The sequence below is a fragment of the Danio rerio genome, chromosome 23, assembly GCF_049306965.1.
Source record: "Danio rerio strain Tuebingen ecotype United States chromosome 23, GRCz12tu, whole genome shotgun sequence".
In the NCBI taxonomy this organism is placed as follows: Eukaryota; Metazoa; Chordata; class Actinopteri; order Cypriniformes; family Danionidae; genus Danio; species Danio rerio.
This window is the reverse complement of record NC_133198.1, coordinates 9,657,302-9,684,109: the sequence shown is the minus strand read 5'-3', so window position 1 is coordinate 9,684,109 and position 26,808 is coordinate 9,657,302. Positions and strand designations below refer to the sequence as shown.

The following is a 26,808-nucleotide window of genomic DNA, read 5'->3' as shown; positions in this document are numbered from 1 at the left end:
AAAATAAAATCTATACTTTAATTGTGGAATATTAGTTTCATAACGCTAGTATCCAAATGATCAAATGTACAATTAAATGAAGAACAAGTACAACAAAAGACGCAAGACAAGTAGTGTACTGAATGAATGAATGGTCAAGTTCATCTGACAAATTAATGTTTAGTACGTTAAAGAGAGGGTTAGAAAACTCAAATAGGATGTTTAACATACTTAAATCTTTAAAGAGGGAAACAAACAGCTCAAGAAAGTATTATTAGTGACTCAAAATCAGGCACTGTGGGGAAAAAAAAACATTTATGTACTTAAGACATTAATTTGCATTCAGATCATCTTTAAATGGTCTGAATGAGATCTTAAAATAGTTGTGATGGAATCAATAGGCAGAAAATAGTCTTAGAAATCAGATGCATGGTATATCTACACTCACATGAGCTGGCATTCTATCTAATAAAGGGGGTTCAAGCAGATGTAGTTGCATAGATTTTGTCCATTTACTCAAATACACAGTGTAAGCGTCTATATTTGAGAACAAACGCTGATGGATTAACAACAACAACAACAACAACAACAAATATACCTATGACACCCAACTGTTCATAAAACAAACTCATTGTTTTACGCTTAAGGAACAATTTAGTGTGACAGCGACACATTATAGAAACTGTGAAACATGTAAATGAACATTTGCAATGTCTACACACACTGAAAACAAAAAATATCCATTGGATCAAGCTTAAAAATGACTTTAACTTGTTAAACCTAAACAAATTAAATGGCTAGTTCACCCAAAAATGAAAATTGCCATCATATACTCAACCATCATTCATCACAAACCTTGCATTTCGTTATTCCGTAAACCATAAAAGAAGATATTTAGAAAAATGTTGGAAACTTGTAACCACTGACTTCAATAATATTTATTTTTCCAACATTCCTCAAAATAGCTTTGGTGTTGGTATGGAACTACTTGAAAATGTGTACATTTAGATTTTTGGGTGAGCTTTTAATTTATTACTGAAAACTGTAGTACAGGGTGGGCCATTTATATGAATACACCTTATTAAAATAGCAATGGTTGGTGATATTAACGTCCTGTTTGTGGCACATTAATATACGTGAGGGGGCAAACTTTTAAAGATGGGTGGAGACCATGGTGACCATTTTGAAGTCGGCCATGTTGGATCCAACTTTTGTTTTTTTCAATAGGAAGAGGGTCATTTGACACATCAAACTTATTGGGAATTCCACAAGAAAAGCAATGGTGTGCTTGGTTTTAACGTAACTTTATTCTTTCATGAGTTATTTACAAGTTTCTGACCACTTATAAAATGTGTTCAATGTGCTGCCCTTTGTGCTGGATTGTCAATGCAACCCTCTTCATCCACTCTTCAAACACTGATAGCAACACCGCAGGTGAAATGCCAGCACAGGCTTCCAGTATTTGTAGTTTCAGGTGCTGCACATCTTGTATCTTCACACCATAGACAACAAAGGTAGTGTGGCCATTCTTCATCAATGGAAAACTCAAGGCCACTGGATATTTGAAATTGCTACATGATGATGTGTTTCCCTCTTTATGCACTGAAGCTGGCACGTTCCTTTAGTTTTCCAGCAAGATGGTGCACCACCACATTATGGCTGTCAGGTCTGAGATTCCTAGATAAACAGTTTCCTGGAAAGTGGATTGGTCGTCGTGGGCCAGTTGAATAGCCCCCAAGGTCTCCCGATCTGACCCCTTAGACTTTTATCTTTGGGGTCATCTGAAGGAAATTGTCTATGGTGTGAAGATACAAGATGTGCAGCACCTGAAACTATGGATACTGGAAGCCTGTGCTGGCATTTCTCCTGCGGTGTTGCTATCAGTGTGTAAAGAGTGGGAGAAGAGGGTTGCATTGACAATCCAACACAATGGGCAGCACACTGAACTCATGTTATAAGTGGTCAGAAACTTGTAAATAACTCATGAAAGAATAAAGCAACATTAAAACCAAGCACACCATTGTTTTTCTTATGAAATTCCCAATAAGTTTGATGTGTCAAATGAGCCTCTTCCTATTGAAAAAACTAAAGTTGGATCCAAGATGGCCGACTTCAAAATGGCTACCATGGTCAGCACCCATCTTGAAAAGTTTACCCCCTTACAAACACTAATGTGCCACAAACAGGACGTTAATATCACCAACTATTCCTATTTTATTATGGTGTATCCACATAAATGGGCCACCCTTTAAGTTTTTTTTTTTTTTGCACTCCAGCTTGTTTGTAATCATTAAACAACATTAATGTCAGTACAATCAGCCTATTTTACATCCCACGAGTCTCTGTAAGTGAAAAGGAGCTATCGTTTTTTATCGCTTCATCATATTAAACGCATGATGAGTCTATATTTTGTAAGGTTTATTCAGAAAACGGCAAAATGTTGAGTCAATTAAAAAAAAAAATCTATGGCTTTTTACATGAATTTCCACAAGCGCACACACATACACATTCTTACCATTCATCATCATCAACATTCACTGAACATTATTACTGTCGTTGTCTCATTAATGCATTACCACATACATACATCTGGATCAGAGGTGGCTCAGTGCGCACACATCTGGAATTAGTTTACATATGTTAAATGTCTACTGTACATGACTCACGTGTCGGTGAGCTCATGTGATATAACTATGTCTACATTGAGCCCCAGCATCTTCGAACTTGCTGGAGCTCTGAAAAAGGGATGCTAAAAGGCAGAAAAAGGCATATCGAATCTCCTACCGGTGTTTCTCCTCCATTGTGAAATTGATGGGTTGTGAAGGAAGATGCTTTCCAAATGGACACAATCATAAACATAAGTGCTGAAGATAACGGCAAAACCTCTGCCTTTTGAACTTGTACCTCTTCATCAGTAGATATCAGGACAGTTTCTGTATTTCCTATCGAAGTAGCCGCCTGTGTACAGCCAGTCTTGTGATCCGGTGTATGGGTTTGTGCCTAACTGAAACCACCTAAAACAGATTGATAGGTGGGTTAGCTTAAAAACAAAACACACACACACACACACATACAAAAGCATACAGTAATTCTGGACTATAATATCAGCCTCGTTTTAGATCGATTGTGTTGTGGTGATAGTTTGGTACAGTACAGTATCATTAGGGATGGGTATCATTCAGAGTTTATTGTTATTGAGTCCAAAATCGCTTTTCAATACAGTTATTAATTAAAAAAATAAATTTTCTGTAATTTGATGGAAAAAAAAAGATGTCAAAATATTAAGATATATTTTATTACTGTTAAACTTGACAGCAGTTTACAAATACCTTGTAAAACAGAAGTAGGTGAATAAAGTATTATGCTGTGTTCACACCAGACGCGGAACGCGCGGATAAATCGCGCTATTCGCGCGTAAATAGCCGCGTGAACATTTGAGGTTTACTCACTTCATTCGCGCGTCAAACCCCGCTTCATTCGCGCATCAAATTCACTTCAGAACAGACGCGGATTAGCGTGATGGGCAGGGCTTCTGTCTGCCCGAAGACTCTAGCTTCATAGCTAAATGGCTAACATGGATTTTATGAAGAAAATAACAGTGTTTATGTGCTTTATGAATACTGAAAAACAGCGTCGATACGTTTAGGGTCGTGTCTGAGTCCACTACATACTTTCAGAGGTGCATCCAGCTCTGTGAGCTCATAAACTGCTCCAGAAACTTAACCTGGATGACGGAGGCTTTCAGCGGTGCTTCTGACTGAGCCAAGCTGAGTTTGATGAACTGTTGTCGGTGAAGGCTGGAGGATTTCCCTCGGAACACCGACAAAAGGTTCTACGTCACAATCACGCCGCCACAAGAGCAAGCTTCTGATTGGATAACGTGGCGCGAATGTACGCTGAAGTTCAGATTTTCGAATTCGAGAGATTCGCCCGAAACGCTCGTTAAGCGAGTCAACCGCGCAAAACGCTCAATTCGCCCCGCGCCATCTGCGTCATCCGCGCCGCGCCATTCGCGCGTATCGCGCCGCAGGATGTCTATTCGCGTGTTTGCATTGACTTAACATGTAAACCACTTGCGCTTGACACGCGTTCCGCGTCTGGTGTGAACGCAGCATTAGGGTTGTCACAATGCTGGAATTCAATATAATTGATATTGAAGTTTTAAAAATGTCCATTTTCACTAACTTTCGAGCGCTACTGAGCACGTTTTCAAACACCGCAGATTTGCCCTTGGGTTCTTGTGCTCAACAGAAATAACTGTGATTGGCCATGAAGGTGAGTTGACATGAACTAATGTTAACAAAGATGAATAAATACAGTAATAAATATATATTACTAATTGTTTGTTCATGTTAGTAAATACATTAAACAAATGGTCCATTAGGTAATATCACTAACTAAAAATGTATCAATTTGCCACTAGCATCACAACAAACACAAATGATCCCCAACCATTGTCAGGGCACAATGACATTATCTAATGTAGAGCTTCAATTTGGACTACAACCAATAGAAGTTGAGGAGTCATTTTGTACACAGCAACAATCAAACAATACAAAGGCAGTATTGGGGTTCTTTTGTCAAAATATTTAAGTAGCCTGAAACTGTCCATATTTCTTTGATAAAAAAAAAAAAAAGAATATTTACAAACCTAGTCGACCACTCCTCCTCATTTTTTGCCCTCTCCTTACGAGCTGCTCTCTGCTTTTCTTCCAGTCTCTCTTTTTCTCTACTTGCTTCATCTGCACAGTCAGTAGAATCGGATGTAAGTATTTAAAAGTTAAAAACAGCAGGCGGTGCTAAAGGATTGTTTTGGGGTTCTGAATTATGACTTCATTACCCATGTTGCCGTTCTCCATAGCTCTGATGTCAGGCCGTAAGCGGCAGTCTGTTGGTGCCAGCACTCCTTCCATGCCAGGCTCCAGCTCATTCAGTGCCATTGCAAAATTAGTGAAGTTATACATCTACAAGTGAAAAGAGGCGTTTGAAAATCAAGTAATCATTCAAATTTGACAACAGATGATTCAAAAGTATTTGGGTTTTATATAACAATATTTTTATATATTATTTTTATTCAGCAAGGACACAAAAGAGTCAAGACATTTCATTTTTCTTGTTACAAGATTTAGGTTTTGAATGAATGACTCTTATGAACTCTGCTTTAAGTCTTCCGGACAAAAATATTAGGCATCACATTTTTAACATTGATAGTAATAAAAAAAAATGAACAGCAAATCATTAGATTAGGTTGATTTCTGAATGATATTATATAACATTTAAAATTGAAGTTACAATGCTTAAAATAAATGAATAAACAACTGGTAGCAATCGAGGGAAAGACGAATGCGGCCAAGTACAGGGACATCCGGGAAAAAACTTTCTTCAGAGTGTTTAGGACCTCAGACTGGGCCAAAGGTTTACCTTCCTACAAAACAATGATCCTAAGCACACAGCTAAAATAACGAAGGAGTTGCTTTACAACAACTCCTTGACTGTTCTTCAATGGCTCAGCCAGAGCCCAGACTGAAACTCAATTGAGCATCTCTGAAGAGACCAACAAAATGACACCAACACCAACGTTTACCATCCAACCTGACAGAACTGGAGAGGATCTGCAAAGAGGAATGGTAGAGGATCCCCAAATTCAGGTGTGAAAATCTGGTTGCATCTTTGCCAAAAAGATTCATGGCTTTTTTGGATCAAAAGAGTGCTTTTACTAAATACTGAGTAAAGGGTCTAATACAAATATCAACAATTCTGTGTTTTTCAATCAATATAGGGTGCCGTGTGTACCCTATTGAGGGAAAAAATAAACTTAAATATCACTCAATCAAATTTCACAATATTACAATTTTTTCCTTCGATTTTTTAGCAAATAAAAGTCATCACTGACAAGCATATACATAAAAAAAGTGTGTGTACCTCTGCTGAAAGAGGCGGTCTAGATGATATTCTCCATAATAATGTGCTACCAGGAATCACTGCCACAGTTTCCTGTACTTCAGGCATTTCATCTGCATCCTCGTTGACAGCCTCTGGCTCCTCCTGCTGGTTCAAACAAATACTTTTAAAACAAACCACAGTGACAAAAAAAAAAAGAATAGTAACTTGAAAAATGAGCCACATATTGCAATGCATTAGTAGCGGCACTGCATCCATTGTTTTATGTAAACCTAAAAACTACTTGGTAAAATCCAAAATCAACAAACAAGAAATTATTAATGTGCCGCTGATCTCTATGAATCCCTTATTCAAAGAGACGTCCAAGGCACTGAAAAGGGGAAAAAATTAAAAAGCCTTTATTAACGTTCCTTTTTTTTAACAGCACTAAAATAATAATAATAATAATACTCTTTTTCTATATAATAGCCATGGTAATAAAATGTAAAAATAAAAGGCTTTAAAAAATATTCATGTGCCTTGGACTAGAATGATTGTTATTTGGTGAAATGTTTTGGTTTCACGTATTCCTGTCTCTAAATGCTTGAAAGGATGATTTCAAACCTGTACAAATTTCTGCAGAAAAAGAAACCTGACGTTTTGAAGAATGTTAGTCACTAAACAGTTTTGCTGAGAATTGCTTTTCCTTTGCAGATGCACCCAAAAACAAAACCTTAATAAAATTTCTTTGTTTTTTGCCTTTGTTTCGGTTTTTATCTGGGACCATGTTCTTACTATATTCTTAGTTGTGTTTTAATACTTAACTTGATTACATAAAAATGTTCATTTTTAAATGAACAAGTGGGTAATTTGAGTAGGCTTCACCACACAATGAATACTTAGGACACGTTTTTGTGTTTTAGCCAACGTAAGTGAAATATTGTCAATCTGTTAAAAAAATAAATGACAATATTATCTTGGACTTTAAAAATGACACACCCCTATTTGCAAATGACATTAGGACAACTGGGAACCTTTTCATTTTTAGTTGACGCATTTCTTTAAGTCACACTGTATGCATCTGTACAGCAAACATACACAAAGAGACAAGGAGTCTGTTAGACCTCACCATCAACAGGGTGTGCCATCATGTAATAGGCCGCGTGTTTAAATAAACAAATGAGTTGACAAAAGCCCAAATGGAGTCAAAGATGAAAGTCATGACGAGTATTTCACAGAGCTGCATAACATATTGTTTAAGCATTAATATCTCAATGTGCTATTCCACAATAATCACATTGCAGGATCTGTAATGTAGAGTCGTGATTGTAGTTGATCAGACATTTCAAATTTAACCTTAGAGTAAAAGCTTATTATTTGCTTTTAAGGCCTGTGACTGTGAGAGCATTTCAAGTTAATTTAAGATAATTGAGTAGGGCTACTCGATTTTGGGAAAAATCATAATCACGATTATTTTGGTCATAATTGTAATCACGATTATTTAAAACGATTTTCAAGTTAAGTCAAAATTATTCGCCCTCCTGATAATCTTTTTTTAAATGAATATTTTCCAAATTATGTTTAACAGAGCAAGGAATTTTAAAAGTATTTCCTATAATATTTTTTTTCTTCTGGGGAAAGGCTTATTGGTTTTATTTTGGTTAAATTAAAAGCAGGTTTAAATATTTTGAAACCCATTTTAGGTCAATATTATTGGCCCCATTAAGCAATATATATTTTTTGATTGTCTGCAGAAAAAACTACGGTAACACTTTATAATAACTACACACTATAAATCATTTATTAAGCATTAGCTAATAGTGAATTCATTATCTGTTAAGCATTAACTCTACAATAATAAATGTTAGTAAGCAGTTTATAACTGCAGCTACAAATGCTCTATTCTTGACTTATATGCATCAATATATTGTGTTTAATAATTGTACTTTCATACTTGGTTAATGATTTATTTTTCATTACTAAATTAAGTATCGCATTATTTACAAACCAGTTGTATTTAAGAGTAGCTGAGGGTTTTTAGGATCATTCTGAATGAGTTAGTAAATGATTAATAAACTATTGAAATCAACATTTATATATCTTATTATTCAGGCATATATTAATGGTTACAATGTATGTTAATAAATAAGTTAATAACTTCATCTAGTTTTGTGACCTAATCTAAAGTGAGGACTATTTATGCTTTAGAAATCCCTTATAAACAACAAATAAAGGCTCAGTTAAATTCTAAACAGGAAAAATGACGTTATTCATTCCTATCCATTTAAAGATTCACACATGACACTGTACTTCAAATAAAAATAATTCTTTGCAACCTTACCTAAAATAAAATCACTGTAGAGTTTAAACATTGCATCTTATTATAATGTTAAATTATTATATTGTTGTTGTTTTATCCAGTTTTATGTCATATTTTGACACTCCTGTTATTCAGCATTGTTTAAACTTTACAGTAATTTTACTTTTTAAATAAGATCGCAAGGATTATTGTTCATTTGATTCTGAGCCTTTATTTGTTGTTTATAAGGGATTTATAAAGCATAAATAGTCCTCACTTTAGATTAGGTCACAAAACTGCATGAAGTTGAGTTAATAAAGCATTAATTAACATATTAGTTAACTATTAGTATATGGCTGAATAATAAGATATATAAATGTTGATTTCAATAGTTTATTAATCATTTACGAATTCATTCTGAATGATCCTAAAACCCCTCAACTACTCTTAAATACAACTGGTTTGTAAATAATGCAATACTTAATTTAGTAATGAAATATAAATCATTAACAAAATATGAAATTACAATTATTAATCACAATATATAGGTGCTAATAAGTCAAGAATAGAGCATTTGTAGCTGTAGTTATAAACTGCTTACTAACATTTATTAATGCGGAGTTAATGCCTTACAGATAATGAACTCACTAGATGCTAATGCTTAGTAAATGATTCATAATGTGTAGTTATTATAAAGTGTTACCGAAACTACTGTTATACAATGACTTGCCTAATCATCCTAATTAAGCCTTCAAATTGCACTTTGAATCTGAATGCTAGCATTTTGAAAAATATCTAGTAAAATATTATGTGCTGTCATCATAGCAAATATAAAAAAAATACGCTACTAGAAATGAGTTATTAAAACTATTATGTTTAGAAATGTGTTGAAAAAATCTTTGTTTAAACAGAAATTGGGGGGAAAAGGGTCGCTAATAATTCAGGAGGGCTAATAATTCTGAATTTAGCTGTATATACAGTTATTTCCCTGCAAAGGAAAGAAAAAAATAATAAAATAGAATAAAATATTAAACAAACTGTGCTTTAAGCATCTTCACTGTAAGAAAAACACTTTAGCTACAAAAGTCCTTCAGTCAAGAGCAGTGAGGTATTTTCTTCTTTTGTTGTTTAATTAATGATAAAAATAGGCGGCAGCAGGAATATTGCGCGCTGTCACTTTAATGGTTTCTCTTTCACATGTCTTTTGATTTTCAATTTGTTTGTTTATTACACACAAACGGTCAGAGCCAGAGATATACACATATACATATATCCATGATCGGAAGTTTTCCTGGATGTTAGTATGCAATTTTTTTTTTAATTATGAAAATTATCATTTTACATTACTTTTCTACATTAATGGATCACTGATCGCACGGGCATTCCTGACAAAAAGCGGTTTGTGTGTACAGAAATGTACTATTCACCGTCCCTGTTAAATTTGATCTAATCATGTCCTGAAACACACCTCCTCTCCTGCTTTCACTACTCATACTGACGGAGGGAGTGATTCGTTTGTGAATGAATCTCCGTTATGAACGACTCCTTCACTAGCCCACAATAATAGAAGTTTCTGGCATCGCAGCATCTCGTTGTCATATTTCTTTTGCATTGTTTGCTGATTTTATTCAACAAAACTAGCATAAGCTGAGTATTTAGTGCGAGTTGGATCTGCTTTGCCTTATGGTGAATGCAGTAAGTGACTGTTATCATCAATAACGTTACCTGATTAGCACAAATTTCAGAACATACAAAAACGCAAAAAACTTAATCTTACCAATGAAATGTTCTGCCTTTGTGCTTTGTTTTCTTTGTTTGCTCGTTACTACACTCGTAGAAAGCGCTAAAGTCCCGCATCTTCACGTAATAATACTGTCTTGTCTAGTGCGGTTGAATGATACTTGTCCTGGGAGCACTGTACCAAAGTGGCGGCGCTATAGACGCATGCTCAGGGTCCCTATGCGATATCTAGTGTATATATCTATGTCACAAATTGAGAAGCGGGAAAAGGAGGCGGGGTGGAGCGACAACGCAGGGAATCCTTCACAAACTGAGGAGCGATCACTAACCGAAAGCGGCGAGAGCGTCAAAGTAGCCAGAAGTCATTCATTTTTTAACGAGAATCGGCGGCGAGAAACAGCGGCGCGTCTTCATTGGCTATGACGCGGTTTAGCGGCAAGCAATCAGAATGAAGTAGTCCATTGCTTGAGAGGAGTTCAGAGAACACAGACCTGTGAACTTTGGTTCCGACCACAGTTGTTCCCAAGAGTTTTATTATTGCGGTTCCTGGATTTTCAATAATTGAAAATCGCGACGACGTGGGGCCCCCTAATCACGCGGGCCCCCCCGCAGTGCGTGCCCAGCAGGCTCGTCCGCTACACCACTGGCAAATGCTGACATTGCTAGTTCGCGCTTTAAAAACATGAACGGCGTGCTGCAAACGTTACATTACAGCACATGCTTTTAGTCATTTTCACGTGAAGCTGAGCTTTGCAGAGCAACAAATGTGTACAACTGGAAAGGGGGCGGTAATAATCGTTTATCTCGATTATTGTTTTTTCATAATCATTAGAAGCCAAAATTGGATTTTTGATTTTCGAACATAATGTGTTAATCATTTGTAGCTTAAAAGATATACAATTATTTACACAATAAAAACAACAGTTATTTTACATTTCATTTACATTCTGCTCCTGAATACTGTTTGACTACCCAGAAAATAATAAATTGTTTAATTAATTTGTGTCTTTGCTCTGTTGTATTTAACTTTTGTTGTTTTTTATTATATTTCATACAGATACACTCCTCTACAAATCGCCCTGATCAATCTAAAAAAAATATTAATTCTTTACAACTTATATTCAGGTGAAGCTGTATTAATATGCCTATATATAAAAATCAAATATTGCCATGTCCATTTCCCCCCCAAAATATTGTGCAGTTAACACTCCTTCCCTCTCAACACCTACACACAGTTCTTCTATACATTAGCACATATTGAAACTACACACCAAAACAAACCATTTAGCAACCCTAAAACAACATTACTCTACATGTGCATGACTTAATCTAAGACAAGTTGCATAATTATACACGTCTACGCCTGCTAATGGCACTAGTCCATATCTTTTACCTTTGATGTGAACTGAAGTAGAGCTGCTTTAGTTTCGGACAGATAAGAGCTCAGTTAATACAGGCATCAGTATAATTTTAATCTTTATTTCTATGGCGCTTTTTACAATGTAGATGCCTTGGTACCATCTTTCGCACCTGTTTCTGTTTTTTAGTGTCTGTCGTGCCTTTCTTCTCGAGCTTTCGATGGGCCTCATACGCCTGTGGGTCGACACTCCACATGCACTCGGTCCACTTGCCATAGATCACACAGCGCTTCTTCTTACTGCATGCCACAAACATAATGGAGAAAAGAAAAGAGGAATTACTTTGTTGAAATAACATAATAAAAGAGAAGAAGGGGCATTTCTTTCTGGAATGGTTGACCCCAAACCAAAATGTCAATCATTTACTCGCCCTTTACTTGCTCCTGTTGAAATATTAATTTATATAATCTAGTCATAATTGAAATGTTATATTCTTTGGATTTTATTTATATTATTTAATTCAAAACTCTAGCAGACTAGGGGCAGGTGAAACCTCAGGATCTATTCAAGACCCTGAAACAAGATTTTCAACTAAAACTGGTGATGCCAGTTTTCTATGTCTCTAACTAAATACTGCCCCTCCTAAAACATATAATAGACAGGACGACTCTGTCTAAATTAGACCAGTGTTAGACTGTAAGAGACTCTTGTAGGCTCTTGCAGACTCATGAAGTGGACTTCAAGATGCTGTTAGACTGCAGAATAACCAACACATCTCAATAAAGAATTCGGCTTGTAATGAGTCTCCTGGTTTGGGTTCTGAAATTTCAAACTTTCTAAAGCGGTTTGAGTTTCTTTCTTCTGTTGAACACAAAAGGAGATATTTCGAAGAAAGCTGGAAAGCCATTGACTTGCATAGTATATATTTTTCCTGCTATGGAAGTCAATGAAAACAAGTTTTTAGCTTTTTTCAAAATATCTTTTTTTTTGTTCAATGGAATAAAGACACTTCTAAATGTTTGGGAGCACTTGAGGGTGAGTAAATGTTCTTTTTTTGGTGAACTATCCCATTAAATCCACTGGTATGCTAGGTGTTAGGTGGCAACTTGCATTATAAAATGTATTAACTTTATCTAAATGAATAAATAAGCAACAACATTCTTCACTGTTGAGAACATTATGCAAATGAAACATGATGCGAAGTGGTGTGCGCCAATGAGAGAGCAGGTGGTGACCATCATGCGAGTCAAATCTTGATAAAGCAGAATAATGTGAAAGAAACATCCATTACAACCACCAATAGAGACTTGGCACCTGCAGTGGTTTCATCGCACCATAATTATTAACTCTAATGTCACGAGTATCAAAGGTGTCTGATGAGAACTCGTATATAATCTTTACAATCTTAAAAGGACACTTTTTTTCTTCGTTTGAATTGTGACAATGTGCTTTAGTGCTTTCCTATAATAGAAACTGATAATAGAAAACATTTGCTGCAAAATCTCCTCATCTGGTCAAGAGTTACAATCTAGCCAAAAACTTATTTTAAGAACAAAATACTGTGCAAGATTAGACTCTGCAAGATTATTATAATGGTTGTAAGAATATGCAGTAGATGTCAGAATTATTAGCCCCCTGAATTATTTGACCCATGTTTATTTTTTTCCCGCAATTTCTGTTTAACGGAGAGCTGATTTTTTTCAACACATTTCTAAACATAATAGTTTTAATAACTCATTTTTAATAACCAGTTTATTTTATCTTTGCCATGATGACAGTAAATAATATTTGACTAGATATTTTTCAAGACACTTCTATACAGCTTAAAGTGACATTTAAAGGCTTAACTAGGTTAATTAGGTAAACTAGGTAGGTTAGGGGTATTAGGAAAGTTGTTGTATAACGATGGTTTGTTCTGTTGACTATTGAAAAGAAATGTAGCTTAAAGAAGCTAATAATTTTGTCCTTAAAATGGTGTTAAAAAATTAATAACTGCTTTTATTCTAGCCAAAATAAAACAAATAAGACTTTCTCCAAAAAAAAAAATATATTATCAGACATACTGTGAAAGTTTCCTGATGTTTAACATTATTTGAAAAATATTTAAAAAATAATAAAAAATTCAAAGGGTGGCTAATAATTCTGACTTCAACTGTATATATTTTTTACCAAGTAAAGCTTAAAAAGTTAGGTATTTTACCAGAAAGTTTAGCTTCATTACAATCAGACATAATTTAAGATCAGCATTGTATTTTAAAAAGACGTTATTTTAGAGTTTGTTTATTAAAAGAATAAAAATTAAAAATTAAAGCTCAAACAAACTTCTACTTGCTCTTTAGTGACAAAATACGTCTGGTATTTTGTTACAGTAAGCTTCAGTATTTTGATAAGAATATGATATGCGAGAAACCTGTACAACTTTACTTTAGACATTTTCTCGAGCGAAAAATGACATTGACAAACTTTCTGTTGTACACCATGCCCACCAAAAGAATACCAATGGTACCCTTTTAGCAGTGGAAACGCAAGCCTGATGAAGGTGACCCTGACCAAACCGGACCGTACCGTACTGTTCCAGTCAGTGGAAACAAGCCATAAAATAAAGATACAAATTATACCAAACAAAATTTGTTACAATAAGAGCATTTCCCCCAAAAAATTGGCCATATGAAGTGGTCAAAAATAGTTTCATTGTTTCCTGCTGCTCTTTTACGTTTTTTTATCTATGAGTTGTTTTTTTGTTGTTGTTTAATTCTTATCAGGTAAGAATCCAAAATAACTCAATTCTACTTTGTAAGTCTTTAAGAGATTGTTGCAGTTGTTGTAGCAACTAAATCATATTGACAGTAACAGAAATGAACCGATTCAGATGTGCGTTTGAACTAAAATGTCAGAAAATGTGCAATAGGTTACCATAAAAGGCGTGAACTTAACAAAGTTTTGCAACCTTAAAGGGCTTCACAGACAGTTAACATGAAAAAGTCTATTTTTGCACAAACATGTGAGCATTTTAGTGACTTTTCCACATGCAACATTATGTTTTAGATAGACCGTTAATGACGATACTACCATTTACAAAAGTACAGCAGCACCGTCAGTATTTTGGAGCCATAGAATCGCGATATTACCATAGTATCGGTAAACCAGGCAACCCAAGAGTATACATATGTGACTAGGGGTATAATGATACAAGTCATGATTCTGTACGCATCTCAATACTGAATTCTCAATACAAAATTATCTTGATATTGTGAGCTAGCATTTGTTTAATAGTATTATTATTTTCGGCATTTCTAACATACGGTTTATAAAAAAGAGAATATTATAATATGTAGGTCTATTGATGGTTAAATGCTATATTTTGTAGACTTTGGGTGGTGGACTTTAACAAAATACATCTTTATGTAATGTAGTACATAAAGACGGAATTGACATATTTTGGTACATTATACCTTATAAATACAGTCAGCTAACTCTTAGATCAAATAAGCTTAACAGCGCAAATTATACAATTTACGTCAGCCATATTCAGTCACATCTTTTTCACAATATTTTAAAATTACGATACCACCCTTACATCCCTATAAGTGACGGTGTGCATTCAGATTTAGCAACCAAACTGAATAAGGAGACATGATCTACATAACTGAAACAGTTCAAAGTCAGAGAAACAGTCCACTCAAAATAAATAATGAGAGTCAGAATCTCACCTCTTATCCTGGATGTAACCTTCAACTCTGTGAAGCTCCTTTCCAAACATCCCACAGGGTTTAAAGTTCAGCACACACTTCTCTCCAGTGCTGAACAACCAAACAACACAGTAATCGTTCAAACATTTCCACCTGAATTCACTGTGTCATAAAAAACCGAACAGTCTGGCTTTACCTGTGGTTGATAATTTCTACGGTGCCGTACTGTTCAATCCACAGTTTACCCAGAATTACATTGTGTACACAGCAGAAAGGGTTCGTCCATGTGTATGCCTCTTTATGCCTGTCAGGACACACACATACACATACTGTATAATCAGACTGTTAATCAGCAACCCCAACATCCTCTAGTATTAAAACGGGATCCTAATGACTCATCCAAAGAAAATCTTGCTCACACTAATAATATCAAGACACAAGGCAGGAAATATAAAGAAAAAAAAACAAAATTGAAGGATTTTAGGGACTTTTCTACATCCAACATCATCTATTATAGATAGACTATTTATGACGATTCTACCATTTACAAACTACAGTGGCACTGGCGGTATTTGAGCCATAGTATTGCAATACTACCATAGTACCGATAAAACCGTGCAACCCTACTGTACTGTAGAAGAGACACGGCATGGAGGAGATTGATTGACAAAGGTCTACAGCTAGTCAGGATGCAGAACACAATGTGTAGAAAAAAGCATGTCAAATTGCATGAAAAAAATCTGAGAAACTGCGCAGGCTGCGAAAAGTGAACCACGTTACAGCAAGGGACCACTGCAAATGAAAACCAAATCAACATCTAAAGAAAAACAGCAGGAAAAAAACTACTAGTTAAAAATTGATAAAATAAAACAAACATAATAAACAAATGAAAACCTATTCTACATCTACATCAAACTTAACAAACAACAAAGTGAAACAAAACAAAAAACAGTGAATCTCTCCCACTAACTACATTAAAAACACCATTAAATAAATAATAAAAAACAGCAATAATAATAATAAAGGAAATGTAAGACAACAAGAACTAGACAGACAAAAAAAAAAACTGGTAAAAAAATAAGTAAAAAAAAAGGGAAAAAAATTAAATAAAAAAGGAAAAGCCAGATGATAAAGGGAAAAACATAAAATAAACAAAACAAAGCCAAAGGAAAATCTATACACGAAGGAAAAAAAATATATTAAAAAAATCTTCTAAATTAAGCATTTTTCTCAGCCTCCTACAGTTGAAATCAAAATTATTAAACCCCCTTTGAATTATTTTTTCTTTTTTTAAAATATCCTGCCTAGTTAACCTAATAACCTAGTTAAGCCTTTAAATGTCATTTTAAGCTGTATAGAAGTGTCTTGAACAATATCTAATATCAAACAATATCAAATATTATTTACCGTCAGCATGGAAAAGATAAAATAAATCAGTTATTATATATGAGTTATTAAAACTATTATTTTTAGAAATGTGTTGAAAAAAAATCTCTACGTTAAACAGAAATTGGGGGGAAAAATTAAAAGGGGAGCTAATAATTCAAGGGGTTTTATAATTCTGACTTCAACTGTATGTTTATGTTCAGTTATCTCACATTAAAAGGCAACAAAAACTACCTATTCTTTGCCATGACAGTGAACTTACTGAACCTACACACAGGAGCCTTAGAAAATAGCTAATTTTAGAAGAAATATTCATATAGCACTTGGTGGATTTTGCATCTGAACTGTTCATATATAATACATCTCATTCATCTCATTCACACATTATGTTTTTCCTGGGAATAATATTTCTAAAAGAGCTTGACATGAAATCAAATCAGGTTTTGGTAAAAACTCAAACAACCTACACTTTCAGTACTGACCTGTTTATATGCTCAATTTGTAAAATGAATGTACATCATATATTGTTTATGCACATCGAATACTGTGTGTTGCACAATATGAGGGTTATAGTATGGTTTATTTATTTATTTTATATGTTTATCAATTATGTACTGTTATTTTCTCTTTTACTGTTGTTTGTTAACGGTCACAAAAATCTGATCAATAAATCTTAACACATAAATATATACAAACAAATAAAACAAAACAAGACAATGGAATGAGACAAGGAGAACGTACTGAAATACTTCTGAAATGTATTTATTACTTTATATAAAAGGCTTTTTTGGTGACGGCTGCTTGAAGCCTCACATATGGAGAATAAAGTCACATGCATTGCTAAGGTATGAGTCTTTCCACTGACTTCAACAGAGTGTAAAAATCTTGATGGTCTATTAAATCTGATCTTTATTTTGTATTTTATATTGGGTTCAAGTCAGGTGATGGCTGGGCCATTCTACAGCTTCGTTTCTTTCGCTGATAGCATTTTTAAAAGTGCCTTTGGCTGTGTTTTGCATTATTGTCTGGTTGAAAGGTCCACCCTTGTTTATTCTTACATCATGATGATGTAGATGTAAACTGAATGACAATGGGCAGAGGGTTCCTGAATAACTATTGAGAGATTTCAGCTGCTGTCTGGGGTTTCACTGCCTTTTCTACACCTCCCTTTCTTCATGTGTTCAATAATCTTTCTACTGTATCATTTCATCTTAATTTGTAAGCTAATTAGTTTTGTTTTCTTTGCGTATATTAATTTGTTTGGTTGTTACCAACATCTAGTGAAAAATTAAAGTCCCCAGCACCTAGAAATATATTTTCTGAGAAAAAAGATGACGTGTTCAATATTTATTTCCCCCCACTGTATTTCCTATTCAAGTGTGTGCATGAACAAGGCACACTCACTTGTGAAGCTCTAGCGTGATGGTCCCTTTGGGTTCTGCCTCCACACTTTTGCCCCAGAACTTGAGTTTGGGATAGATGGATCCGTGGAAAACAAAGTCGCCCATCAGACTCTCTGTGTGAAACGCACTGATGGGCGGATGGTGACTCACCTGCTCTGAGATTAGTCTGAAACCCTGATCCTCTCTGAGTCAAAGAGAAACCAACAAAAGTAGGAAGGATGTATTAAAAGGGAAGAAGAAGTAGAGTTACATAAATGTCAAACAACAAATGTCCCTCCACAGCAAATCTTGATCTAACAAGCATTAAATGACATCCTCAAATCTTATCAGTGTAGTTTATGAAACGCTGTCGTCCTTACCGCGTGAGTTCATAGGTTTCTCCTAAAAGCGGGTTGAAAGGTTTTCCAGTTCTGTCCCACTGAGAAGCGACCGCAGACACAGCAAAGGCCGCTACAGTCTTAAAGACAAGACAGAAACGATGTTAATTTATAAAGCAGATTGTAAAGCTTGAGATACAACAAGGCCGTGTCAAAGAAGTGGTCACAAAGAAAACCAACAGTGTTGTCGCTTCCCATTGGCCACCGCTGTTTGGAAATAACTGTCAGTAGGTATACAGTGTTCACTGTCATATTGAAGTGATATAAACAGAAAAAGTCTCTTAATTTAATTTGAAGTTTTTTTTATTAAAAAATAAGATAATTCAAACCCCAGCGATTTTAAGGCCCACCGCAACATAATGTACGAGTGCGTTTTTTCCTGTCCACCGAATTAATTGACAGGCATGTATTAACATGTCACCGAGTCCGTAGTAAAACGTATACATGTCCACAGAACAGAATTTGTAAAAAAAAAAAAAAAAAAAAAACTGGGATTAAAACATCTGTTCCAACTTTCAAGAATGGGTTTCACAAGTTAAAAACATTTTAAAAACATAAAGCATATTTTTTTTATAAAAAAATAAAATAAAGAATACTTCCCTAACAAATACATCAAATAATCTTACTTTGTATATTTCACTCGTAAACTGAATGATGTCAGTCTTGGCCACTGACTGCTGTTTGACTGAAATAACGCAGGAGAAGCAGACACGCAAGCTGGAATGGTGGGTGGGGAGAACCGACTCATTTGCATTTAAAGGCACAAGCTACAAAAACAGCTACACACAAATAGTGTGACCAAGACATCAAAAATAAATTTAGTTCAGTCGAAAAACTGCCGCTATACATATACAGTGAAGTGGCATCTGTTCAATACAGCACGAGGTGCTGTTAAAGGGTCACGAAACACCAAAACACATTTTTTGAGCTGTTGACAGTCGTATATGTGTCCCACACTGCTAAAAACACTATTAGGACACCTATATTTCACTTAAAAGTGTAAATTGGTTGTTTTTGCGTTATTTCAAGCAAATTCGTACTTCCTGTTTGAAACGAATTTTTGAAGCTGCGTCACGGTCATGACATAATAGCGTTGTATTCCAGCGTGCAGACTGGGCGTCTGTGCCAGAGTGAGTCTTATTACGTCTTACAGTGTGATGCATTAATGCATGAGTAAGGCTTGGTTCAAACCAATCAGCGCGCTCTATTGTGCAACTTCATTAATATTCATTAGTGTCACCGTGTTTACACCACAGAGATGCCACGTTGTGTTGGCAAAACAAGCGTGAAGTGTTGCTTTTATAGTTTGCTGCCGTTAAGTTTCGTTTTCATTTTCTCTCTGTGAGAGCTCATCTGGATCATGTGTGGATTAACAGTGTACGCGACGCTCGACAACAATAACTTACGTGTCTAAGGAGGATTATTGTTTACCTGAGAGCTGTTCTCATCTGCAAACGCTGAAATCTGGATTCGCTTGTAGTATTCTCTTCATAAAGACGCGGCTCTAGTTGCTGGGGGTTGTCCTGTCTCTACAGATTTGGTAAGTGAGCGACCAGTGCTCTTTGTTTATTCAGTTTGTTCGTATCGAATTAAGTTAACTATTGCACTGAGTGCAAACATGTTAGCACCGCATTTTGTGACCGGAATAACACACGCGGCTTTCAGAAGCTACCTGCCGTGTGCATCTAAGTTTCCGGGAAATGCAGAGTTTTTTTTTTCTCTCATTCGCCGTGCGGTATCAAACATTGCATGAAAAATACACGCTTAGAGCAGTTCCTCGAATCAAATATCTCGTCGTGAGGGGCATGAATGAATTCCCTGAATGAAAGAGCCAAACTGCAGTTAAAGTCCAACATTTAATAATTTGGCAAATAATTCGACTACAGATGTCCATGTAGGTTAAACACCATCCCTTTCTCCTGTGTGTATTTTGACTGAAACTCGCGCGTGCCCAAATAGACACTCCCACACCATCCCACTTTAGTTCCTCCGACACTCCCCCCTAAACAGAGCTGGACACGCCCACTTTTTCTGACTTTTTCCTAAGTAGAGGTGTGAAAACACCCTGCTGAAACGAGGGGGTTTCATGGCCCTTTAAAGGCTGCGCAGAGCATGAGTCACCTGACTTTAACACCCCATTCACACGGGGCTTCAGCATCAACGCTTGACTGAAGGCGTGTCTGAAGTTGGGGCTAACGCGATCATCATAGCAGCGTCAGCCAATAAAATTCAGTCAGCAATAGGCCACTGTCTAGCTGGTGTATTTGCATACAGCGATATGATTGACTGATGCTTTCGTCGGCGCTTGAAAAGTTGAGCTAGTCCCAACTTCTGCAGCGAGCAACGCCTCTGAAGCGGCGCCGACGGATCCACAATGCACTTCGGCAACGCCTGACGTCACCAATTTAAAGTGAATGGCCCTGTGTGAATGGAGCGTACGCGAGTGGCACGAGTAGCTTAAAACATTTGGTTACTTAATCGTAAAGGCTTCTCAACGCCACATTTATGTTGCACAGAATGGAACTGCTGCAACTAAACAATGTTATGCTAACTGTGTGCTAGTTTAAAGTTCTGAGCTTATACACCAAGGCTAATACGCACGAACACTGAATTAACTATAGCAGCGGGCCATTGACATATTGCATCTTTTTCGCACAAGTTCGTTATTTCCAATGTAAAAATATATGACAATATAAGTGAGCAAGCGGAGCGATATGACAGAGTAGAAAACATCTCACGCCGTAGCGGTGAGAGTTGTGCGTGGCTTTCAGTGCAATGTAAACAAAATATGTTAGACGAATTATTACAAATAATTAAAAATTATTGTATATATGAATGCAAATGATAACAATCGTTTATTTAAATATTTTGCTAATTCATAGCTTCAATTTACATTAGACATGAGATAACCATAATTATTCTTCAGACTATATAATCGTACAACCAAAATCTACTATTGGTTCATCCATAACTGTTATGCAGTTCAAAGCATAACATATAAATGTGTTTGAATGTAGAAGAAGCCTACTTAAGCAATGCACTGATGTTGTTGGGCTTTGTAAAACAATATTTGAATGTTTGTATAAAAAATAAAGTAAAAAAAGCCTATTGTACAATGCACTGATATTATGTAGTCTCAAAAAACAACATATTAAGAATTTAATGTAGAAAAATACTATGTGGTGTCTTCCGGAAAAGTGCAACATATGGGCTGGTATATGCTGTTATCTATCATATGATGTAACTTCTCTCCGGCCCCTCATTTGGGATGCTTTTCATGAACTGGCCCCCTATGACAAACTAATTGCATAGCCCTGACCTACACTTTCTTTTGAGCCCAAAATGGGCATTTTCTGCATTGTATAATAATCAATCTGATAGATACTTTGAGTTGAAACTTTACAGACACATTCTGGAAACATCAAACACTTATCTTACGTCTTGTAAAAGTCGTAAAATAGGAGCCCGTTAAGATGTTTTTAGATGTAAAACATCTTTACAATGCCTTGAAATGGTCTCACCTGCATCCTCTCTATGGAGTCGTTCTGTAAGCAGGCTTTCTGGAGGAGGTATGTGTGCTCCATATACTCAGTAAGTCTTTGTAGAAAGCTCAGGGGCTCGTTGAACACAATGGGCATGGTGATCTTGGACAGCTCCTAGAAAATGACAACATCAAACAGACTTAACAGGACCAAAGACCACTGCGGTTTTACAGTTTTGTGCAAAATGACAATTTTAAAGTAAATGAAGTACAGTTATCTTGCTTTAGGCGCATGTTAAAATAGACTGTGTTTGGACGTGTTTCTCAAGGGGCCCCTAAGAAAACCAGCTGGATGTGGGGAAAATTAATAGAGATGAATGTCTTAAGATATGTTCCCAAGAAATCAACTTGACATGTGGTCTTTACTGTGAGATATGACAGTATGAACATAAAGCACCCCCACAAGCATTTCTTTTGACTGTAACCGGTTTAGTCAATCATTTTCAGTGGTAAGATTTCTTAGAAGGAGCTTTCAAGAAATTTAAATGCAGAACTTCCTAGAAATTCAAGCTCTTTGAATAAGAAAAAAAAAAACTACAAATTTTGAAAAGATAAATCAAAAAGCAAAGAAAGTCCAAATCAATCAAAATAAAAGTTATTAAATAAATAATTAACCCCCCCCCCTTTTTTATTTACAATTATGTGGGCATATTAAAGGGATAGTTAACCAAAAAAAAATAAAATTCTGTCCTCATTTACTCGCCTGTTTGAGTTTCTTTCTTTTATTGAACACAAAGGAAGATGTTCTGAAGAATGTTGGTTAAAAACCAGTCGATTGTAATCACTGAGTTCCAAGTACTATTTTTCTGCCCAGTACAGTTGCTACTATTAAAAGTCAAGTTATCTTTAACTGTCTGCTTACCAACATTCTTTAAACTTTTTACCTCAGAGAGCTGCACTAAAACCTAGGGCTGTGCAATTAATCGAAAATCTGATTTCGATTTTGGCTTCTAACGATTATGAAAAACCATTAATCGAGATAAACCATTATTCCATCATATACTGCCCCCTTTCCAGTTGTACACATTCGTTGCTCTGCAAAGCTCAGTTTCACGTGAAAATGACTAAAAGCATGTGCCGTAATGTAACGTTTGCAGCATGGGATGCGCATCTTTCATTGATTTATGATCGAATCATTAATATTTTTTAAAAGCGCATGTTGGGGTGTGTGCGTGCGCGCTGCGCTTAGCTTCGGACAGGCTTAGAGACGAGCAGAGCACACGCATCTAATGCCATCTTAATGCGAGCACTTTATGGTCAAATACATGCACATTTATGTTACAGTGCGGTGTAATAAACAAATTGTGTAATAAACAAACAAGTAAAGAATCAAAAGACATGTGAAAGAGAAACCATATCAGAGCCGCACTATTCTTAAAGTGACAGCGTGCAATATTCCTGCTGGCGACTGCTTTAATTATGAATAAAACAACAAAAGGAGAAAATCCCTCACTGCTCTTGACTGAAGGACTTTTGTAGCCAGTTTTTTTTCTTACAGGGAAGATGCTTAAAGCACAACTTAAACATAACAGATTTAATAAATAATTTAAAGAATGATTTCTTTTATCTTTAATGGCAGTAAATTATACTTTACTACATATTTTTCAAGATACTAGTATTTATCTTAAAGCGACATTCAAAGGCTTAATTAGTGTAACTAGGCAGGTCATTGTATAACAGTAGTTTCTTCTGCAGACAATTAAACGTATATATTGCTTTAAGGGGCTAATAATATTGAGCTATTAAAATAGGTTTCAAAATATTTAAACCTGCTTTTATTCTAGCCAAAATAAAACAAATAAGCCTTTAACCAGAAGAAAAAAAAGAAAATACTGTGAAAAATTCATGTTAAACATCATTTGGGAAATTATATATATATTTTATATATATATATATATATATAAAATTCACAGAAGGGCAAATAATTTTGACTCCAACTGATAATTGTTTTGAATAATCATGATTACAATTATGAATAAAATAATCGTGATTATGATTTTTCCACAATTGAGCAGGCCTACTAAAACCTACCATTAACAAAACTCCAAAGGATATTTCACAAGCGAGGGATAATGAGTGATAAACATTACATATCATAGGACAGATCAAACATGACAGAAGAGAATCTTTGGATTTTAAGTGAAAACGAATGACAAAAAGGGCCAAAAATACTAATGAATCTACTTCCCTGACATTTCCCTAAAAAGAAAGAGCATTTGTGTTCATTTTTCGCTACGTTCTGCAATCTGAGTAGGTCTGAATGCTTTCTTTGGCCTCACAACAAATGTTATCTTTTCAGAAGAAGCAACAAAACGGAGTTCAGGGAACATTAAACTAGAATTATATGCATCATAAGCAGAAACCAAAGTATGTGGAAATGATGTACAAGTACGATGAAGAACTCCGACACCAACAAAAACACCAAGTACAAATGAAACCAAATACATTTAGAACTGCAACAGCATATGATTTGAAGTTCTTTAAGCGAACTCTAGTACTTTAAGTATGCTGTGTATTTATTAAGCTAAATAAGTTAGTCGTGAAGATCAGCTAATACCTTCTTCAGTGTTCAACAGAATAAAGAAACTCATACAGGTTTGAAACAACTTGATAACAAGTAAATGATAAATTTCAAGCATTTTTTTGCTAGTAAATTCTCTTTTCTGTTTTAGGGGTGAACTATCCATTAATCATTACAAAGAATGTGACTAGTAGACATTATTTAGCTACTGGTAATCACTAATGAGTAATCCGGACTATCCTTAAATATATTTATACTTAATAAAATGCCAGAAATTCTGGGTTTTGGTCTTACCAGTCCAATGCATTTCTTGAGAATGCTCCATACACTAAAATCATTTCTGGAGAACATGGGGGCAGGAAGACACGACCTAAAAGAAAAAGATGGTTTTCTTACTTGTAAACAAACATACTCACTCTCTCAGTAGAAGAATGCACATATTATAAATGATCTGGAACGAACAATTCTATCTGAACAATAGAAATCTAGAAACAGGGAGAGTGAGAAGATTAAAAGCAGAGACACTAAGCTTGACAAAAGGAATTGACGGGTCACAGCGCTGGAATCTGGCCATACCTGCGCTTCTTAATTCCGTTCTCCTGTGGAACCGCTCCATTGTTCTTCTGAGCGCCGTCATACACTACAGCATCTTTAAAACTGGCTTCTGATGTGCCTTCACATGACTCGTCTGAATCCAAGCCTGGGAAGCACATACATCTCTTATTAAGAGAGAGACAGACAAAGATGCATGCCTGCAGGCTTTTCAATAAAACTAGATAAAGCAAAATGCACAGTTAAAGGGAGGTAAAATAGACAAATTTTTATAATAATAAAAGAAAGTTTCACAAGCATAAAAAACATGTTCAAGTTCATTTAACAGGGGTTTTGCAGGTTTCACCAGGTCAAATTACAGACCTTAAGATTATTACAAATGAAATTCAGCACAACCTCAAAACATGATGGAACTTTTCTGAGTGTGCCTCACACAGGTGAGTGGGCTTGATAAACTACCTGTAGAATACACAGTCTTTCTTCTCTCTGACAACATTGGGTATTTATCAAGTGTGCTTCACGCAGGTGAGTGGGCTTGACAAACCAACTGTAGAAACACTCTTCTCTCTATATAAAAAATACCCTGCTTACTCTACCACATAGGTGTCAATCTCAATTCCTGAAGAGCCGCAGCTCTGCACAGTTTTGCTCCAACCCTTATCAAACACAGCTGATCCAAGCAATCAATGTGTTCAAGACTACTAGAGACTATTAAACAGGTGTGAGTTGGATGTGGTTGGAGCTCAAGTATGCAGAGCTGCGGCACTCCAAGAATCAGGTTTGAGACCATTGCTCTACCACTTAATTCTCTGAGCACAAACAGTTCTTTAAACAATATTTAAGCGAATTTAAGACTTTAAGGCCTACAATTTTGTTTCTGACTTAGACACCCTGTTTAAGTATACAACAAATCAAAATACAATACTAATACGTTGATCATTATTTTCATGAACAATAAATACATTTTTAGATATTAAAAAACATTCTCAGAAAAAAATGAATTAATTCAATTTAAAAACAATTATAGCTCCACACAAATGCATGTCTAAATTATATTCATAATATGATTGGTACAAAAGCATGTTTCATATTTTTGAAATGTAATATAGTAAAAGTAGACTGCTTGAGGGAGAAAAATAAGATTCCATATACATGGAATACAGCTGAACTGTAATAACCATCACACATCATTTTCACGATCTATTAAGGCACTCACTAAAAACTCATTCAGTGACATTAGTTTAGAAGGATTATAATGGTTTTATATTTAGAACAACAACTATTTGATGACATTGAAGAACTCTCTAAGAAAATTTGGGATCTATTAGGAAACGTATGCAAGAACATGTTTTTTTGTCAAATATAGACCAAGTCCTTGATCCAGCAAACTGATTCTTGTTCTTTCCTAAGTTCAAAGAAGACTGTATTGTATAATACAGATACAATTGTAGTTTTTGTTAAGCCGCATTCTTATGTACCTTTTTATTTGTTGGTATGACTTTTTTTTTTTTATTTTATTGTATGTGCTTAAGCTATCTAAAGTTTTCAAAGTATTATTGTTTTTGTCTTTTCTTTTACTGTAATTTGCCATAAAATTCAAAAATAAAATTATATATATATATATATATATATATATATATATATATATATATATATATATATATATATATATATAAATAAAATAACTTTCTGAATCCCAGATCAGCCCCAAAATAATAATTAAATGTCATTATAAATCCTAACCCTTTGCCAAGTTGTCAGCAATAGGTTTAATCATCTTACATAATAAAATGTTTGCCGTTTATTCATTTACATATATTAAATATTACCGGACAGGTCATAAAAGTAATTGCAGAATTTAGTTTATTTTGCACATAAAATATGTTATACTGTGAGAAAATGGAATATTTTCTCACCTATACTACCTGACAAAAGTCTTGTCTCCTATCCAAGTTTTAAAAACAACAAATAATAGCTTGCCTTCTAGTTGATCATTTGGTATCAGAAGTGGTTAATATGAAAGGCAAAGGCCTCTAGATCATGATTATTTGACCAAAACAAATTATGAACATGCCTTGATTTT

The 26,808-nt window shown here is 35.2% G+C and overlaps 1 protein-coding gene and 1 long non-coding RNA gene across 11 annotated transcripts in view; one reads left to right on the top strand and one right to left on the bottom strand.

Moving 5' to 3' along the window:
• osbpl2b (oxysterol binding protein-like 2b) overlaps window positions 1–26,808 on the bottom strand; it is a 45,311-nt gene continuing 18,503 nt past the window's right edge. For 2 of the 10 annotated variants that reach the window (XR_012398245.1, XR_012398244.1), the window contains exons 3-15: window positions 24,750–24,873; window positions 24,468–24,543; window positions 21,633–21,767; window positions 18,094–18,191; window positions 17,736–17,918; window positions 15,142–15,249; window positions 14,967–15,056; window positions 11,429–11,555; window positions 5,902–6,027; window positions 4,820–4,943; window positions 4,631–4,721; window positions 2,180–2,993; window positions 1–1,092 (exon numbers count right to left, since the gene is read on the bottom strand). Coding sequence is in view for 4 of the 10 variants with exons in the window: in XM_005161947.5 (XP_005162004.2) it covers window positions 2,891–2,993; window positions 4,631–4,721; window positions 4,820–4,943; window positions 5,902–6,027; window positions 11,429–11,555; window positions 14,967–15,056; window positions 15,142–15,249; window positions 17,736–17,918; window positions 18,094–18,191; window positions 21,633–21,767; window positions 24,468–24,543; window positions 24,750–24,873 (1,385 nt within the window). In the remaining 6 variants the exon portion in view is untranslated. 10 annotated transcript variants of the gene reach the window in all.
• LOC141380643 (uncharacterized) lies at window positions 2,247–5,151 on the top strand. Its single transcript, XR_012399004.1, has 2 exons — window positions 2,247–3,345; window positions 4,098–5,151. It is a non-coding gene; the product is annotated as an uncharacterized lncRNA (long non-coding RNA).